We start from the raw sequence: 18,990 nt of genomic DNA, 5'->3' as shown, positions 1-18,990 counted from the left end.
CTGGAGATGACCAGTGAGTGGATAAGAGTCTTAGTAGCATCCTGGGTCAGAAAGGGTCTGATCCTGGAAATATTTTTTAGATGAAAACGGCAGGTTTGTGAGAGGTGCTGAATGTGTGGTTTGAAGGAGAGGGAGGAGTCAAGGATTACTCCAAGACGGCGCACTTGGGGGCTAGAGGAGATAGTAGTGCCATCAATAGATAATGAGCTTGTAGGAGGTGAGGTTATGCGGGAGGGAGGGAAGATGATCAGCTCGGTCTTAGACATGTTAAGTTTAAGAAAGCGCTGGGACATCCAGGAAGAGGTAGCAGAGAGACAGTTGGAGATACGAGTGAGGAGAGGCCTGGAGAGGAAAGATAGATTTGGGTGTCATCAGCATAGAGATGATATTGGAAGCCAAAAGAACTAATGAGCTTACCTAGTGAGGATATATAGAGAGAGAAGAGAAGAGGACCAAGGACAGAACCTTGGGGTACACCTACAGTTAGTGGAAGTGAGGCGGAGGTGGAGTCATGAGAGGAGACAGAGAATGAACGGTCAGAGAGGTAGGAGGCCACAAATAGGTTGAACCCGATGGACAATTGTCTTTTTTTTAAACCTTAGATACTATGCCACTATGTTACTAAGAGAGGGTAGTGTCACGCAGACCAATGGAGTGAAGGATTTGCAGTAGGAGAGGATGGTCTACAGTGTCAAAAGCAGCTGAGAGATCAAGTAGAATAAGTATAGAGTAGTGTCCCTTAGATTTAGCAGCATGGAGGTCATTGCCAGTGCTTAAAGTGGTCCTGGAGAGGTGGTGGAACTCACCCATCATCGCCAGCTTACACCCCCCCCCCCCCCCCCCCCTGGTCCTCCAAACCCCCTTCCCCATGTGCTAGGTGGGGAGCTACCCTGAAATGGTGTCTTGCCACTGCCGGATTTGCAACCAACTAGGGTTGGTGTGTAGAACACATATAAGAAATGTTGCACTTAATATCTTGAAAAAAATGTAGTTATATTGGTACTAAAATACACACTAGCAACACAAATAATTTCAGCGTAAGAACATGGGGGGTAATTCCAAGTTGATCGCAGCAGGAAATTTTTTAGCAGTTGGGCAAAACCATGTGCATTGCAGGGGGGAGCAGATATAACATTTGCAGAGAGAGTTAGATTTGGGTGGGTTATTTTGTTTCTGTGCAGGGTAAATACTGGCTGCTTTATTTTCACACTGCAATTTAGATTTCAGTTTGAACACACCACACCCAAATCTATCTCTCTCTGCACATGTTATATCTGCCTCCCCTGCAGTGCACATGGTTTTGCCCAATTGCTATCAAAAATCCTGCTGCGATCAACTTGGAATTACCCCCATGGTGTTAAACATCAATACACATGGAATGAATACCATGTGCACATGTAAACACACTGGGGGTAATTCCAAGTTGATCGCAGCAGGATTTTTGATAGCAATTGGGCAAAACATGTGCACTACAGGGGAGGCAGATATAATGTGCAGAAAGAGTTAGATTTGGGTGGGGTGTGTTCAATCTGCAATCTAAATTGCAGTGTAAAAATAAAGCAGCCAGTATTTACCCTGCACAGAAATAAAATAACCCACCCAAATCTAACTCTTTCTGCACAAGTGCACATTATATCTGCCTCCCCTGTAGTGCACATGGTTTTGCCCAATTGCTATCAAAAATCCTGCTGTGATCAACTTGAAATTACCCCCACTGTTGTGTATAGGAAATTGAAAGTGAATAGCCGGGGGCCTGGGGGCCGCTTAGGCCCCCAGAAGCTGTAGGGGCTATGATAGTGTGTTATACATTACATTCTAGATGCTTTTTAACACCCCTTTCACCAGCTGCGATTACAATATTAGGTCTCTTAAAAAGAAAAAGAAAAATTCTATGCCACGCAATTATTTTTCTGCCACCCGTTTCTGTTTTTTTTATTGGGTATCCAAGTCTTCGTCACTTAATGTTTTTTTTTTTTTGGGCAACCCCTACTGTATGTATACCCTGTGTTTGGGTCTTTTCTTACCTGTTTGGTGGTTTCTTTGCATCGGGGGAGTCTCCCTGTGCAGACAATGTCTTGAGATGGTATTCAGTAAAGTATACATATAGGAGATGTGTCCCGGAAGCCACCTGTTTGCATAGGAATAGTATTGTCATCTTAATATAATAAAGGTTTAACTAAATATTGTTTGGGGCAGGGTAAAGGTGAACTTCCCTGAACAAACATGCTGGAGACACCATCCTCCTACAGCTTTCCCCTGCGTTTCCCCAGAGCCATCCCTGCCTCCCTGCGTCTCTCCAGCACTATCCCTCCGTGTATCTACCCCAGCGCCATCCCTGGCTCCCTGCGTTTCTCCAGCACTATCCCTCCCTGTATCTACCCCAGCGCCATCCCTGCCTCCCTGCGTTTCTCCAGCACTATCCCTCCCTGTATCTACCCCAGCGCCATCCCTGCCTCCCTGCGTCTCTCCAGCACCATCCCTCCCTACCCCAGAGCCATCCCTGCCTCCCTGCGTTTCTCCAGCACTATCCCTCCCTGTATCTACCCCAGCGCCATCCCTGCCTCCCTGTGTCTCTCCAGCACCATCCCTCCCTGTATCTACCCAGCACCATCCCTGCCTCCCTGTGTCTCTCCAGCACCATCCCTCCCTGTATCTACCCCAGCACCATCCCTGCGTCTCTCCAGCACCATCCCTCCCTGTATCTACCCCAGCACCATCCCTGCGTCTCTCCAGCACCATCTCTCCCTGTATCTACCCCAGCGCCATCACTGCCTCCGTGTCTCTCCAGCACCATCCCTCCCTGTATCTACCCAGCACCATCCCTGCCTCCCTGTCTCTCCAGCACCATCCCTCCCTGTATCTACCCCAGCACCATCCCTGCGTCTCTCCAGCACCATCTCTCCCTGTATCTACCCAGCGCCATGCCTGCCTCCCTGCGTCTCTCCAGCACCATCCCTCCCTGTATCTACCCAGCACCATCCCTGCGTCTCTCCAGCACCATCTCTCCCTGTATCTACCCAGCGCCATGCCTGCCTCCCTGCCTCTCTCCAGCACCATCTCTCCCTTTGTGTCTTCAACGCCATCCCTCCCTGTATCTACCCAGCACCATCCCTGCGTCACTCCAGCATTCCCTCCCTCTGTCTATTCATCACCATCCCTCCCTGTATCTACCCAGCACCATCCCCGCATCTCTCCCGCACCTTCCCTCCCTGTCTCTACCCAGCGCCATCCCTGAGTCTCTCCAGCACCATCCCTCCCTCTGTCTCTTCACCGCCATCCCTCCCTGTATCTACCCAGCACCATCCCCGCCTCCCTGCGTCTCTCCAGCATATTCCCTCCCTGTCTCTACAATACCATCCCTCCCTTTATCTACCCAGCGCCATCCCTGCGTCTCTCCAGCACCTTCCCTTCCTCTGTCTCTTCACCGCCATCCCTCCCTGTATCTACCCAGCGCCATCCCTGCGTCTCTCCAGCACCTTCCCTTCCTCTGTCTCTTCACCGCCATCCCTCCCTGTATCTACCCAGCGCCATCCCCGCCTCCCTGCGTCTCTCCAGCACCTTCCCTCCCCCTGTCTCTTCAATTCCATCCATTCCTGTATCTACCCAGCGCCATCCCTGCCTTCATCTCTCCAGCGCCATCCCATTAATTACACCCCAAAGCACCCACACCCTCATTTATTAATTACACCCCAAAGCACCCACATTCATTAATAACACCCCAGAGCACCCACACCATCATTCATTAATAAAAACCCCAGAACACCCACATTCACTAATTACACCCCTAGCAATTCTCAATGACTAGTAACAACACCCCCCCCCCCCCCAAAAAAAAAACCAACAACAACCCAAACCTCAGAATACTTTTTAGACATATGTGATATAAATAGCCCCCCCCCCCCCTCCACACACACACACACACACACACACACACACACACACACACACACACCTCCTCCAGCATTCACCCACTGTTGCTAACCTGTGGGCTGCTGTGTGCACCTCCCACAGCCAACAACAGAGTGGGCTCAGCTGCATGTAAGGTAGGGCTGGCCGAGTACTCCTATCTGTGTGCCCGCTCCTAATCTGTGCAGCGACAGCATGCTTACCGCCTTGTAAATCCAGCAGCATGGATCCAGCTTCGACCCCAGCAGCAGCTCCTCTGCTGCTCTCTGTGCGGCGTGTGTGGCGCCGCAGCGCAGGGAACGAGGCAGACGTCCCTCCATGATGTCACCGCGTCTCATTCCCAGCCTGCCATCGGATGGGGGAGGCGGGCCATGTCACTGTAGTGCCGCCCGCCTCCCTCGTCTATTTAAATATGCAGCGCGGCGCATCACCAGCAGAAGCTGTTCGGGTATAAGCAGGGGAAGGTGGGCTGGCGGAGGCGGAACGGTTCCACCTCCAGAAGGAGGTGACGGAACGCAGTTCCGCCCCGTTCCGGCCCACTTTAACCCCTGGTCATTGCATACTTTTGTAAGGGCAGTTTCAGTGGAGTGGAGAGGATGGATGCCAGACTGGAATGGGTCAAGTAGTGAGTGTGAGGAAAGAAAGGAAATAAGGCGGTTGTAGACGATACGCTCAAGGGGGTATATTTACTAAGATTCGTAATTTTCGGAAAAAGGTCAAAGTTCAATCACGAATGACATCGACAGTGTAAAATTGCAACTTTTTGAATTTATTACGACTAATTTACTAAGCTGCCGTATTTTGCCTTTTCGGGTTTTCCGATGTCTGTCATTCGTTTTTTTTTTTCCAGTTTTTTACGGCAGTGATTAGCAAAACACTGCCGACTTTTTCAAAATGAATCTCGGCCGGATCTGTGTAATCCGTGCTGGGGTTCATTTTTTTTTTTTTTTTCAATAAACACTGTAAAACTTAAAAACAAATTGCGTGGGGTCCCCCCTCCTAAGCATAACCAGCCTCGGGCTCTTTGAGCCGATCCTGGTTGCAGAAATATGGGAAAAAAATTGACGGGTTCCCCCATATTTAAGCAACCAGCATCGGGCTCTGCGCCTGGTCCTGGTTCCAAAAATACGGGGGACAAAAAGAGTAGGGGTCCCCCGTATTTTTAAAACCAGCACCGGGCTCCACTAGCTGGACAGATAATGCCACAGCCGGGGGTCACTTTTAGATAGTGCCCTGCGGCCGTGGCATCAAAAATCCAACTAGTCACCCCTGGCCGGGGTACCCTGGGGGAGTGGGGACCCCTTCAATCAAGGGGTCCCCCCCCCAGCCACCCAAGGGCCAGGGGTGAAGCCCGAGGCTGTACCCCCCATCCAATTGGCTGCGGATGGGGGGCTGATAGCCTTTTGTGAAAATGACAAGATATTGTTTTTAGTAGCAGTACTACAAGGCCCAGCAAGCCTCCCCCGCATGCTGGTACTTGGAGAACCACAAGTACCAGCATGCGACGGAAAAACGGGCCCGCTGGTACCTGTAGTAGTAGTAGTAGTAGTAGTAGTAGTAGTAGTAGTACTACTACTAAAAAAATACCCAAAAAAAGACAAGACACACACACACACCTTGAAAGTAAAGATTTATTACATACATCCACACAAACATACATACATACTTACCTTATGTTCACACGAGGGTCGGTCCTCTTCTCCAGTAGAATCCAAGGGGTACCTGTTGAATAAATTCTACTCACCAGATCCAGGGTCCCAGGCTCCTCGGAGAATCCTTTTGTAATCCACGTACTTGATTAAAAAAAAAAATGGACACCCGAGCCACGCACTGAAAGGGGACCCATGTTTGCACATGGGCCCCCTTTCCCCGAATGCCAGAAACCCACTCTGACGTCTAAGTGGGTTTCTTCAGCCAATCAGGGAGCGCCACGTTGTAGCACCCTCCTGATCGGCTGTGTGCTCCTGTACTGACTGACAGGCGGCACACGGCAGTGTTACAATGTAGCGCCTATGCGCTCCATTGTAACCAATGGTGGGAACTTTCTGCCCTGCGGTTGACCGAAAGTGACCTCACCGCTGAGCAGAAAGTTCCCACCATTGGTTACAATGGAGCGCATAGGCGCTACATTGTAACACTGCCGTGTGCCGCCTGTCAGTCAGTACAGGAGCACACAGCCGATCAGGAGGGTGCTACAACGTGGCGCTCCCTGATTGGCTGAAGAAACCCACTTAGACATCAGAGTGGGTTTCTGGCATTCGGGGAAAGGGGGCCCATGTGCAAACATGGGTCCCCTTTCAGTGCGTGGCTCGGGTGTCCGTTTTTTTTTTTTTAATCAAGTACGTGGATTACAAAAGGATTCTCCGAGGAGCCTGGGACCCTGGATCTGGTGAGTAGAATTTATTCAACAGGTACCCCTTGGATTCTACTGGAGAAGAGGACCGACCCTCGTGTGAACATAAGGTATGTATGTATGTATGTATGTATGTTTGTGTGGATGTATGTAATAAATCTTTACTTTCAAGGTGTGTGTGTGTGTCTTGTCTTTTTTTGGGTATTTTTTTAGTAGTAGTACTACAGGTACCAGCGGGCCCGTTTTTCCGTCGCATGCTGGTACTTGTGGTTCTCCAAGTACCAGCATGCGGGGGAGGCTTGCTGGGCCTTGTAGTACTGCTACTAAAAACAATATCTTGTCATTTTCACAAAAGGCTATCAGCCCCCCATCCGCATCCAATTGGATGGGGGGGTACAGCCTCGGGCTTCACCCCTGGCCCTTGGGTGGCTGGGGGGGGGGACCCCTTGATTGAAGGGGTCCCCACTCCCCAGGGTACCCCGGCCAGGGGTGACTAGTTGTATTTTTGATGCCACGGCCGCAGGGCACTATATAAAAGTGACCCCCGGCTGTGGCATTATCTGTCCAGCTAGTGGAGCCCGGTGCTGGTTTTAAAAATACGGGGGACCCCTACTCTTTTTGTCCCCCGTATTTTTGGAACCAGGACCAGGCGCAGAGCCCGATGCTGGTTGCTTAAATATGGGGGAACCCCTGTCAATTTTTTCCCCATATTTCTGCAACCAGGATCGGCTCAAAGAGCCCGAGGCTGGTTATGCTTAGGAGGGGGGACCCCACGCAATTTTTTTTTTTTTTAAGAAAATAACCACTTTCCCACCCCTTCCCACTGATATACATGCACGGATCTCATGGATCCCTGCATGCCTATACAATCACGGGTTAAAAAAGCAGGTCTGTTTTTTTAGCACTTTTTTCCGAGTTGTAATTTTTCACGGCAGTGTTTTTTTTTTTTTTTTTTTTTTGCTTTGCACTTCTTAGTAAATTACCGAGATTCATAGTTAAACAGCCGCGTTTTGACCGATGGTGTATTCATTCGTAATTTTTTTGTTGGACTTCCAAAAAATTACGAATGCCCTCATCACTGCCGTGATTATTGCTTAGTAAATTACCGAGATGACACTTTGATGAAAAAACGGCATCTCGGTCAAAATCGGGACCTTAGTAAATATACCCCAAGGAGTTTGGAGGCAAAAGGGAGGAGAGAGATGGGTCGGTAGTTGGAGAGTGTTTGGCTCAAGGGTAGGTTTTTTTAAGAATAGGTGAGATGAGTGCATGCTTGAAGGCAGAGGGGACAGTGCCTGATGAGAGGGAGAGATTGAGAAGGTCACTGGTCACTGCTTAGTATATCTCCCCCTAGGACACTTATTATTTGTCCTTTCACCAAGTTATCATACAGTAATCTCTAAATCCTGCTACAACCAACTCAACAATACTATAATACAATACAAACAATATTATACCATAAATATAATGCTGGGCATAAATGGTTTTCTGCAGATGTATTTGTTTAACATGAGTGGGTGATTAGCCAGCCGACATCCCGAAGGTGAGTATTAGGGGTTGGGGTTAGGGCCCCGGGGAGGGTGGAGGGTAAGGCCCTGGGGAAGGGTAGGATTAGACACCAGGGCGGTTAGCCTAGCCGCCACCCCCCGAAGGTTAGCCGTAGCCGATATCCCAGGATGGTTAGCCCTAGCCACACCCACACCCCCCCTGATGTCAGGATGCAGCGGTTCATGTGGCCATCAGCATCTCGACCACCAGCATCTAGTATGTATTCCAGTAAGCTACATTGAAGAAAACGTCCTAGACTTTTTAATGTTAGTAAAAACCAACCAGTAACATATAATCTTCCTGATGCATAAAAGTAATATTACATAAGGTATTTCATATGCCTAGAGTGGATTAAACCACAAGGCTGAGTCAGGATGCTATATTCAGCATTCCGGATGTGAAAATAGGATTTTAATACCTACCGGTAAATCATTTCTTTTAGTCCGTAGAGGATGCTGGGGATGCTTCAAGAACCATGGGGTATAGACGGGATCCGCAGGAGACATGGGCACACTATAAGACTTTGAATGGGTGTGAACTGGCTCCTCCCTCTATGCCCCTCCTCCAGACTCCAGTTATAGGAACTGTGCCCAGGGAGACGGACATTTTGAGGAAAAGGATATCATTAATTATTTTAAACTAAGGTGAGATACATACCAGCTCACACCACTAACACGCCGTACAACATGGCATTCAACAACAACGCATGCAACGGCATGACAACAACAGTCACAGATTGACTGAACTCAACGCAACATGAGCGTAACTATAACCAAACGGCTGATACAGCCCGCACTGGGACAGGTGCCCAGCATCCTCTACGGACTAAGAGAAAAGGATTTACCGGTAGGTATTTAAAATCCTATTTTCTCATACTTACTAGAGGATGCTGGGGATGCTTCAAGAACCATGGGGTTTATACCAAAGCTCTAGAATGGGCGGGAGAGTGCGGATGATTCTGCAGCACCGATTGACCAAACAAGAGGTCCTCCTCAGACATGGTATCAAACTTGTAAAACTTTGCAAAGGTGTTTGAACCCGACCAAGTAGCAGCTCGGCAAAGTTGTAACGCCGAGACGCCCCGGGCAGCCGCCCAGGATGAGCCCACCTTTCTGGTAGAGTGGACTTTCACCGATTTCGGTAACGGCAATCCTGCCGTAGAATGACCTGCTGAATCGTATTACAAATCCAGCACGCAATAGTCTGCTTAGAAGCAGGAGCCCCAATCTTGTTGGGAGCCCACAGGACAAACAGAGGCTCTGTTTTCCTAATCTGCGCTGTTCTGGCGACATAGATCTTCAAAGCTCTGACCACATCGAGAGACTTTGACTCCGCCAAGGCGTCAGTAGCCACTGGCACCACAATTGGAAGGTTAACATGAAAAGATGAAACCACTTTTGGCAGAAATTGCTGACGAGTTCTCAACTGCGCTCTATCAGCATGGAGAATCAAATAGGGGCTTTTGTGAGACAACGCCGCCAACTCAGACACTCGCCTTGCAGACGCCAAGGCCAACAACATGACCACTTTCCAAGTAAGGAATCTTAACTCGACCTTGCGCAAAGGTTCAAACCAATGTGATTGCAAGAATTGCAACACCACATTAAGGTCCCAAGGTGCCACTGGGGGCACAAAGGGAGGTTGGACGTGTAGCACACCTTTTAAGAAGGTCTGAACTTCTGGAAGGGAGGCCAATTCTTTTTGAAAAAAGATCGACAAGGCCGAAATCTGTACTTTGATAGAGCCTAACTTTAGGCCCGCATTCACACCTGCTTGTAGGAAATGGAGCAAACGCCCCATGTGAAATTCTTCTGTAGGGGTTTTCTTGGATTCACACCAAGACACATATTTTCTCCAAATACGGTGGTAATGCTTCGCCGTTACTACTTTCCTAGCCTGAAGAAGTGTAGGAATGACTTCACTGGGAATACCCTTTCGGGCTAGGATTTAGCGTTCAACCGCCACGCCGTCAAACGCAGCCACGGTAAGTCCTTATACACGCATGGCCCCAGTTGTAACAGGTCCTCCCGAAGAGGAAGAGGCCAGGGATCTTCTATGAGCAACTCCTGAAGATCTGGATACCAGGCCCTTTTTGGTCAACCTGGAACAATGAGGATCGCCTGAACCCTTGTTCTTCTAATAATTTTTATCACCTTTGGAACGAGTGGAAGCAGAGGGAACACATAGACCGACTGAAACACCCACGGTGTCATTAGGGCATCCACCGCTATCGCCTGAGGGTCCCTTGACTTGGAACAATATCTCTGAAGTTTCTTGTTGAGGCGGGACGCCATCATGTCCACTTGAGGAACTCCAACGACTTGTCACTTCTGCAAAGACCTCTTGATGAAGACCCCACTCTCCGGGATGGAGATCGTGTCTGCTGAGGAAGTCTGCTTCCCAGTTGTCCACTCCTGGAATGAAGACCGCTGCCAGAGCGCTGGCATGTCTTTCCGTCCAGCGAAGAATCTTCGTGACCTCGGCCATCGCCGCTCTGCTCTTTGTTCCGCCTTGGCGGTTTATGTACGCCACTGCTGTCACATTGTCTGACTAAATCAATACCGGCAGACCTCGAAGATGTTCTGCTTGCAGTATGCCGTTGTGGATGGCTCTTAATTCCAGAATGTTTATGTGTAGACAAGCTTCCTGGCTTGACCACTTTCCCTGAAAGTTTCTTCCCTGTGTGACCACTCCCCAGCCTTGGAGGCTTGCATCCGTGGTCACCAGGATCCAATCCTGAATCCCGAACCTGCGTCCCTCCAGAAGGTGAGAACTGTGCAGCCACCACAGAAGGGAAATTCTGGTCCTGGGAGGTAGAATTATTTTCCGGTGCATGTCCAGGTGAGACCCGGATCACTGGTCCAGCAGGTTCCACTGAAACACCCTAGCATGGAACCTGCCATACGGAATGGCCTCGTAGGCCACCACCATCTTCCCCAGCAACCGAGTGCAGTGAAGAACTGACACCTTTGCCGGTTTCAGAATCTGTTTTACCATGTTCTGTATTTCCAGAGCTTTTTCCACTGGAAGAAAAACTCTCAGCAATTCTGTATCCAGAATCCTACCCAGGAACGACAGCCATGTCGTTGGATCCAACTGTGATTTTGGCAAATTTAGGAGCCAACCGTGTTGTTGTAGAATCGTCAGTGAAAGAGCAACATTCTTTAACAATTGCTCCTTGGACCTCGCCTTTATGAGGAGATCGTCCAAGTACGGGATAATTGTGATTCCCTGCTTGCGCAGGAGAACCATAATTTCCGCCATTACTTTGGTCTGTCCACGGCTCCGAGGATTTTCACCAAACGACAACGTCTGAAATTGGTAATGACAATCCTGCACAGCAAACCTCAGGTAAGCCTGATGTGGAGGATATATGGGGACATGTAGGTATGCATCTTTTTATGTCAACCGACACCATAAAATCCCCCTCCTCCAGACTGGAGATCACTGCTCGTAGAGACTCCATCTTGAATTTGAATTTCTTTAGAAAGAAATTGAGGGATTTTAGGTTTAGAATCGGCCTGACTGAGCCATCCGGCTTCGGGACCACGAACAGGCTCGAATAAAAACCTACCCCTTGTTGAGACGGGGATACTGTGACAATCACTTGATCTTGACCCAACTTTAGTATCGCAGCTCTTACTATCTCCCTTTCTGGAAGAGAAGCTGGCAAGGCCGATTTGAAAAATCGGTGAGGGGGCACGTCTTGAAACTCTAACTTGTACCCCGAGGTTATTGTCTAGTATCCAGGGATCCAGGTCCGAGTGCACCCAGACCTGACTGAAGAGTTGGAGACGTGCCCCCACTGGTGCGGACTCTCGCAGAGGAGCCCCAGCGTCATGCAGTGGATTTGGTAGAAGCCGGGGAGGACTTCTGCTCCTGGGAACTTGCCACAGCCTGTGACCTTTTTCCCCCGACCTCTCCCCCTTGCAGCAAGGACCGAGGACCCACGTCCTTTTTTGAATCTATTGGGCCGAAAGGACTGCATCTGATAATGAGGCGATTTCTTCTGCTGTGCAGGGACATAAGGTAAAAAGGAAGACTTACCCGCGGTAGCCGTAGACACCAGGTCAGTGAGGCAGTCGCCAAACAAAACCCTACCGTTAAACGGTAGAGCCTCCATCGCCTTCTTAGAGTCAGCATCAGCATTCCATTGATGTAACCACAACGCTCTCCTTGCTGAGACCGCCATGGCATTGGCCCTTGAACCCAAAAAGCCAATATCCCTTACAGCTTCTTTTAAATATGCTGCAGCGTCCCTGATGTGACCCAGAGTCAAAAGTACACTATCCCTGTTTAGGGAATCTACCTCAGATGACAAGTTATCTGCCCACTTTTCAGTAGCGCTACTCACCCATGCCGAAGCAACGGCAGGCCTGAGTAGCGACCCTGTGGTGACATAAATGGATTTTAGTGTATTTTCCTGCTTACGATCCACAGGATCCTTTAGAGCTGCCGTGTCAGGGGACGGAAGCGCCACCTTTTTGGATAGACGCGATACAGCTTTGTCTACCGTAGGGATTGACTCCCACCTTTCCCTGTCCCAAGAGGGGAACGGATATGCCACTGGAATTCTTTTGGAACCTGACTCTTTTTGTCAGGATTTTCCCACGCCTTTTCAAACCGCGCGTTCAGTACATGAGAGGGAGGAAACGTCACCTCAGGTTTCTTTCCTTTATACATACAGACCCTAGTATCCGGGACAGCAGGGTCCTCAGTGATATGTAGTACGTCTTTTATTGCCACAATCATGTACTGAATACTCTTAGCCAGTTTTGGATGTAATATGGCCTCTCTATAGTCAACACTGGAATCAGAGTCTGTGTCGGTATCTGTAACTACTATCTGGGCAAATGCACGTTTCTGTGATCCCGAAGGGGTCTGGGTCTGTGACAAAGCATCTTCCATGGATTTCCTCCATGTTTGGTTCTTAGCCTCAGATTTATCAAATCTCTTAGCCAACTTAGTCACGTTTGCATTTAAAACACTCAACATATTAACCCAATCTTCCGTCGGCGGGATAGGCGCTGGGTGTGAGCTGGCAGAACTCTCTCTGTGTCCCTCTAGCAGGCTTTATTGTGGGTTTATCTACTATAGCCCCAGTGTGGTTGTGGGTGTCGGTACGTGTGTGTCAACATGTCTGAGACTGAATGCTCTTCTCAGGAGGAGGCTGGAGTGGGAACAGAAAATGCTGTGAGAGTGACCTGTTAGCACTATTTATATAAACCAATCAGCACCAAATTACTTGGGCCCCCCCCCCACCCCCACCGTTTTTCACTCTGTTACTTGTACAGCAGTGTGGAGGACAGGGCCAGCGTCTCCGCAGCTTCTGAGGAGAGAAAATGGCGCTGGTGAGAGCTGTGCGGCTAAGCCCCACCCACTACATGGCGCGCTTCAGTCCCGCTCAAATTAATGTTTATACTGGCGGGGGTCCCTTAACAAGTGCCTGGAGCACTGTTACCACTCATGCCAGTCTGATTTGAGGTCTCATGCTGCCCAGGGCGCCCCCCATGCGCCCTGCACCCTGCAGTGCTGTGATATGTGTGGGAGCATGGAGCGCAGTGCGGCCGCTGCGCAGTACCTCGTCTGCCGTCACTGAAGTCTTCTGATCTTCTATCTTCCGGCTTTGTGAGGGGGCAACGGCGCGGCTCCGGGAACAAGCAGCTAGGCGTACCGTAGTGATCGAACCCTCTGGAGCTAATGGTGTCCAGTAGCCTAAGAAGCAGAGCCCTTGAACTCTTAAGAAGTAGGTCTGCTTCTCTCCCCTCACTCCCACGCTGCAGGGAGCCTGTAGCCAGCAGGTCTCCCTGAAAATAACAAACCTAAATAAAGTGTTTTTCTGAGAAACTCTGGAGAGCTCCTCAGTGTGCATCCAGTCTCACTGAGCACAGACTCTAACTAGAGGAGTAGGAGGGGCATAGAGGGAGGAGCCAGTTCACACCCAAAGTCTTATACTGTGCCCATGTCTCCTGCGGATCCCATCTATACCCTATGGTTCTTGAAGCATCCCCAGCATCCTCTAGGACATATGAGAAAACAAGATATTACTTATGTTCCAGTGGTCTTATACACAGTGCTTAAAGTGGTCCTACAGAGGTGGTGGAACTCACCCCCCTGCCCTCCTCCCCAAAGCCTACTGAATAAAGGGACTGCGTGCGCCAAAAGTGAGCGCTGCAAAAAGGGTGTGGTCTAAAAGGGGTGTTTCCTCAAAAGGAAGGGGCGTGGTCACATAATAGTATCCCTAAATCAAATGACGCCGCACAGTAGCACAATCTAATTCAACTTACATCACATAGTAGTGTCTCTTATTCATGTTATGACACACATATGTGCCCCTTATACACAATGCCAACAGTAGTAGTGCCACTAATACACATAATGCCCACAGCAGAAGTGCCCCTAATGCAATGCCCCACTATAGTGGTAGTTCCCCTTATGCAGTTCACCTAGTAGTGGTGCCCTCTATGCAGTGTCCCCTATGCAATGCCCCCATTAGTACTGCCACCGGTAGTAATTCCCCATGTAGTTGAGCCCCCTGTAGTAATGCCACCAGTGGGAAAGCCCCCATTAGTAGTGCAGCATACCCCTATAGTAATGACCCCTGTAGTATTGCCCCATTAGTAATACCCCCTGTAGTACTGCCTCAGTAGTAATGCCACCTATAGTAGTGCCCCCACTAAAAAATGCCCCCTGTAGTAGTGCGCCTAGTGGTAATGCCCCCTGTAGTAATGCCACCAGTGGTAAAGCCCCCATTAGTAGCGCAGCATGCCCCCAGTAGTAATGCCACCTTGTTATATTGTTAGGAAGCACCTGTATTCTGGAAGATACCAGGTGGTTGGCGCGACCCAGAGCAGAGGTGCGGAGTCTTACACACCGGGGGGTGTACACCAGGGAACCCCACAAGGGGATTTGGGCTTCACTGCTCCTGATGTGCAGGTCGCGGCCCTCTGCCTGGGTCACCTGGTATCTGCACAGGAGTCCACAAAGTATAAACAGAATAATTTACCTGGAGAAATGCAGCTGGTAAGGCAGGGGTTAATTGCAGAGTAACTGACAAGCAGGGCTAATGGCAGAGGTTTGATGAGAGCTGAATTGGGACACAGAGGGAAACAAACTTGCAGGCTGTAAATTCTGGATTGCAGAGCTGGAATTTGGCAGGATTCACAGGAGTTTGTGTGGAGTCTGGATACAGAATTGCAGGTACTGAATGGAGATGAACATGCAGAAAGGTCTGAGTGATTAGGCTGCTGTTTGCAAAACTGGACAGGTGCAGGATTACTGAGACAAGGTGCAGGGCTGGCTGGAATGGTGCACAGATATCTTGAAGCAGGGATTCCAGAGCAGAAGGACACACTGGATATATAATTGTAGTAGATACAGGTCCAAGATGAACTGGATGCAGGACTGGCAGGAATATTACTGGGGCCAGTTTACCAGGACACAGGAGACTGGGAACTTGCACAACAGGAACAGGCTCTAAGGAGTCCAGACTAGAACCTGACACTCTCTGATACTGAACTCTGTCACTGGCACAGTGGTATGTGGACAGTGCCAGATTAAGGGCAACATGGGCCTGGAGCTGAAATTTACAAAGGGCCTAATTGTGTGCGGCAACAAGGGATATGGCTAGTGATAAGGGGGGCATGGGGTGCAGTGATCGCGCTGAGCAAAAAAAGTTGTGGGTCTCAACCAAGGCTTAGTACATAGACCCCTGAGGTGCTATAAGTTTGTTATACATCATCCTTACGTTCTATGGGCCTGATACTAGATGGACGCTGTTCAGTAGCAGCTGCGACGGTTGATGCAGCCGCTACTGTGAAAATATGCAAATGCCGCAGGAGGTGTCTTGCGTAACTAGGTGCCTCCTGCCAGCTTCTGTGATCTGCTGCTGCATCTGAAGATGCTGCTTTGGATCATCTGAGTAACCCTCCGGTTACTCAGAATGGCAGGGTATTCATGCAGCTGAAGCCAGTGAAGCTGCATCCAAGGACGTAGCAATGGCCTCAGCACGTCCAGAAATGGGGTGACATGCTCCCGTTTCCTCCAATGTTGCCCGTTGCTGCTGCAAACGCAGCACCTCAATCATTCTGCGGTATAGGGGCACTGCATGTGATCTTGCAGAACAAAATCGGTTCCAGCGCATGGAGAGATCTCTCAGCATTGGCACCACTCTGAATCAGAACCAATGTTCCTCCCTAACCGCAAACGCTTATGCAATTTTCACTATCATAAAGAACAGCTGCCCGCAGTACATTTGTCAGCAAACAGCAATAGCCAATACTGATCTAAATACTTGATAAATGAGTCAAAATAAGTTTACATTGATTTTTTATTTTTGTTTTTTTTTATTTCAATTTAAAAAAATAAAAAATTGCTCCTAAATTCAATTTTATAGGACAACTGGAAATCGTGGAGCTATTTGTTTGATACCAGCCAAGTGCTCTACAGACTGTCAAGAATTATTTCAACCATAAACTACAGTAAATCAGCTGATGTGCAGAACTAAACAATAATTGTTAGACAGCTGTCAGCACCTTGATAAATCCTGTTAGTTATTAACAGCTGGTTAGTAATCAATCAGTAGATAAGTCATTCTTCTTCCAAACACAGTCATTTATCTTTTCACCAGGAATAATGGAAAATGACACACAAACGACCGGTCCTGAATATGCAGAGTTTGAGACTCCCGATATTATTGTGGTTGTGGTGTACTTTGTGTTTGTCCTTGCAGTTGGGATATGGGTAAGTCAATCACTTGTCAGTTACCAATATGTGCTTTCAAAGCAAAGACGCTGCATGATAGGGACCGGGTGCACTGGCTAGATGCAAGTGTTAGAGAGTTACTCACTCTCCCCGTACCAAGTCCACCTGGAGTTATGGCTACGCAGTTTTCTCACAGGTAAACGATACATTCTATATAAGAGCTCTCTTGTAAGAGTTTAAAAGTAAATTATCTTACAGTATATGTCAGGATTACCTAAATATTAGATGCATGCATCAAATACACCATTACAGTGATGCACACCTGGCCGACTTATCTGACGATTGATAAGTGCATACACACTTGCCAAGCGTCCGCCCGATGTGTCATGTCTGCCGTCACAACTGGGCGGGCATTTACATGTGCCTGCCCAGTTCACCTGTGGTGAACTAGTTAATTGATAAGAAAGGTGATTCACCACAGGTGATGGCAATCATACATTACCAGGAAAGTCCAGGAACAGAGCATTTTCTCCCTCATGGAGAGGGTCAGGTAGGCAAATATGGCTAACTCTCGATAAGCCACCGCCCGTGCTGTCTTATCGAGGCTAATAGGATAGACCCTGGCTGGACAATTAGCCCCGGAAAATTACCAGGGCTAATTGGATATCCCCCCAAGTCTGTGAACGATGACTTGCTCACAATATATCAGCCGTTTGAATGAACGGCCGATATACTGCTGAATGTATTCCCAGCTTTATGCTGATTTGAAACTTGTTCTATGCACATTGAGACAACATATTTACGGATATTTAAACAATATAAAGTTTCTTTTGAATTTTTTTTTTGTAAAATGTTATACAGGTTGAGTATCCCATATCCAAATATTCCGAAATACGGAATATTCCGAAATACGGACTTTTTTGAGTGAGAGTGAGATAGTGAAACCTTTGTTTTTTGATGGCTCAATGTACACAAACTTTGTTTAATACACAAAGTCATTAAAAATATTGTATTAAATGACCTTCAGGCTTTGTGTATAAGGTGTATATGATAGATAAATGAATTGTGTGAATGTACACACACTTTGTTTAATGCACAAAGCTATAAAAAATATTGGCTAAAATGACCTTCAGGCTGTGTGTATAAGGTGTATATGTAACATAAATGGATTCTGTGCTTAGACTTGGGTCCCATCACCATGATATCTCATTATGGTATGCAATTATTCCAAAATACGGAAAAATCCCATATCCAAAATACCTCTGGTCCCAAGCGTTTTGGATAAGGGAGACTCAACCTGTAGTGGCATTTGAAGTTGAACACACAGAGGCCCAAATGCAATAGGCTCTGATTGGCTGGTTCAGGCATGAATCTGGGAATATAGCAAAGTAAGTTGCAATTAATTTTAAAGCAGAACCAGTTATTTTATTTTTTTGCCTCAGGGGCCCCGGTAGCATCCTGATGAGTCATGGTGGCTTCTTCCTGAATCTTGTTGGTTTTCTGCTGTACTGAACACAGCCTGAAACACGGCCTTAACAATGTCTTCCATGTTATCTTTGGGTGTAGGTTTGAAGCAATATCTGGGTTCCCTAAGCATCTGCTGGAGCCACCACCATGGATTTCACGGTGCTGCCGTCTTCCTGACAACATATTTGGAAGGATGGTGCATGAGTCTTCTGTGCTGGTGCCATTTTTCCAAATACACAGTCGGAAAGGTGGTGCCGCTGGGAGGACCTTTAGGGTGGTTGCCTCATGGACTGAAAAATGGCAGACGGTGAATCTCTCATGGGTGAGGGGTGTGTGCCACAGGGCCCCACACCTCTATAATGGGTGCAGAGTGCCTCCACCTCAGTGCCCGTGGGGACAATTATAGATATACAACTGTTTTGCTTTAAAATTAATTGGTGCTATATCACCAGAAGTGTGCAGGGATAAGCAAGTAGGAGCCTATTACATTTGGGTCAGAAAGGCTTAAAGGAATCTGGTTTAAAGTCTGCCTATTGATAAGAACCTGTCAACCTCCACATTTGAGGCTTAAAAAATATTTAAATAACATGATGGAATGTTTAAATAGAAAGGATGAGCCCCAGAAATGGATAGACTGCTAAAATAGATAATATTAGAACAGCCTAATATGAATAGCATTGCATTAGTGGTAGAAGGAGAACTTTAACCAACTGCTTTATGTCTTGTAGTCCTCAGTCCGTGCGAGCCGTGGAACGGTGGGAGGATATTTCCTAGCTGGGAGAAACATGACATGGTGGCCTGTAAGTATGAACAGTATTACGTTCCATTATACTGTAGCATGCATTCCCAAACTTGGTTCTCAAGGCACCCTACCAGTCCAGGTTTTAGTGATATCCATGCTTAAACACAGGTGACTTAAATAGTACCTCAGTTATTTTGATTTAACCAAATGTGCTGAAGCCTGGCTATCACTGAGGGGGTAATTCAGAGTTGATCACAGCAGCAAATTTGTT

At 48.1% G+C, this 18,990-nt stretch overlaps 1 protein-coding gene across 8 annotated transcripts in view; it reads left to right on the top strand.

Annotated features, from left to right (window-relative positions):
* SLC5A9 (solute carrier family 5 member 9) overlaps positions 1 to 18,990 on the top strand; it is a 166,506-nt gene that overhangs the window by 30,529 nt on the left and 116,987 nt on the right. For 3 of the 8 annotated variants that reach the window (XM_063939579.1, XM_063939582.1, XM_063939581.1), the window contains 2 exons: positions 16,437 to 16,549; positions 18,706 to 18,777. In XM_063939579.1, coding sequence (XP_063795649.1) covers positions 16,442 to 16,549; positions 18,706 to 18,777 — 180 coding nt within the window. In that variant the 5' untranslated portion in view covers positions 16,437 to 16,441. Of the gene's footprint in view, positions 1 to 14,867; positions 15,008 to 16,436; positions 16,550 to 18,705; positions 18,778 to 18,990 lie in introns of those variants that run through there. The other 5 variants (XM_063939583.1, XM_063939586.1, XM_063939584.1 and 2 more) reach the window with 3 other exon arrangements.

Source organism: Pseudophryne corroboree, chromosome 9 (assembly GCF_028390025.1).
Source record: "Pseudophryne corroboree isolate aPseCor3 chromosome 9, aPseCor3.hap2, whole genome shotgun sequence".
Lineage (NCBI taxonomy): Eukaryota > Metazoa > Chordata > Amphibia > Anura > Myobatrachidae > Pseudophryne > Pseudophryne corroboree.
This window is presented reverse-complemented; position numbering and strand designations above follow the sequence as displayed.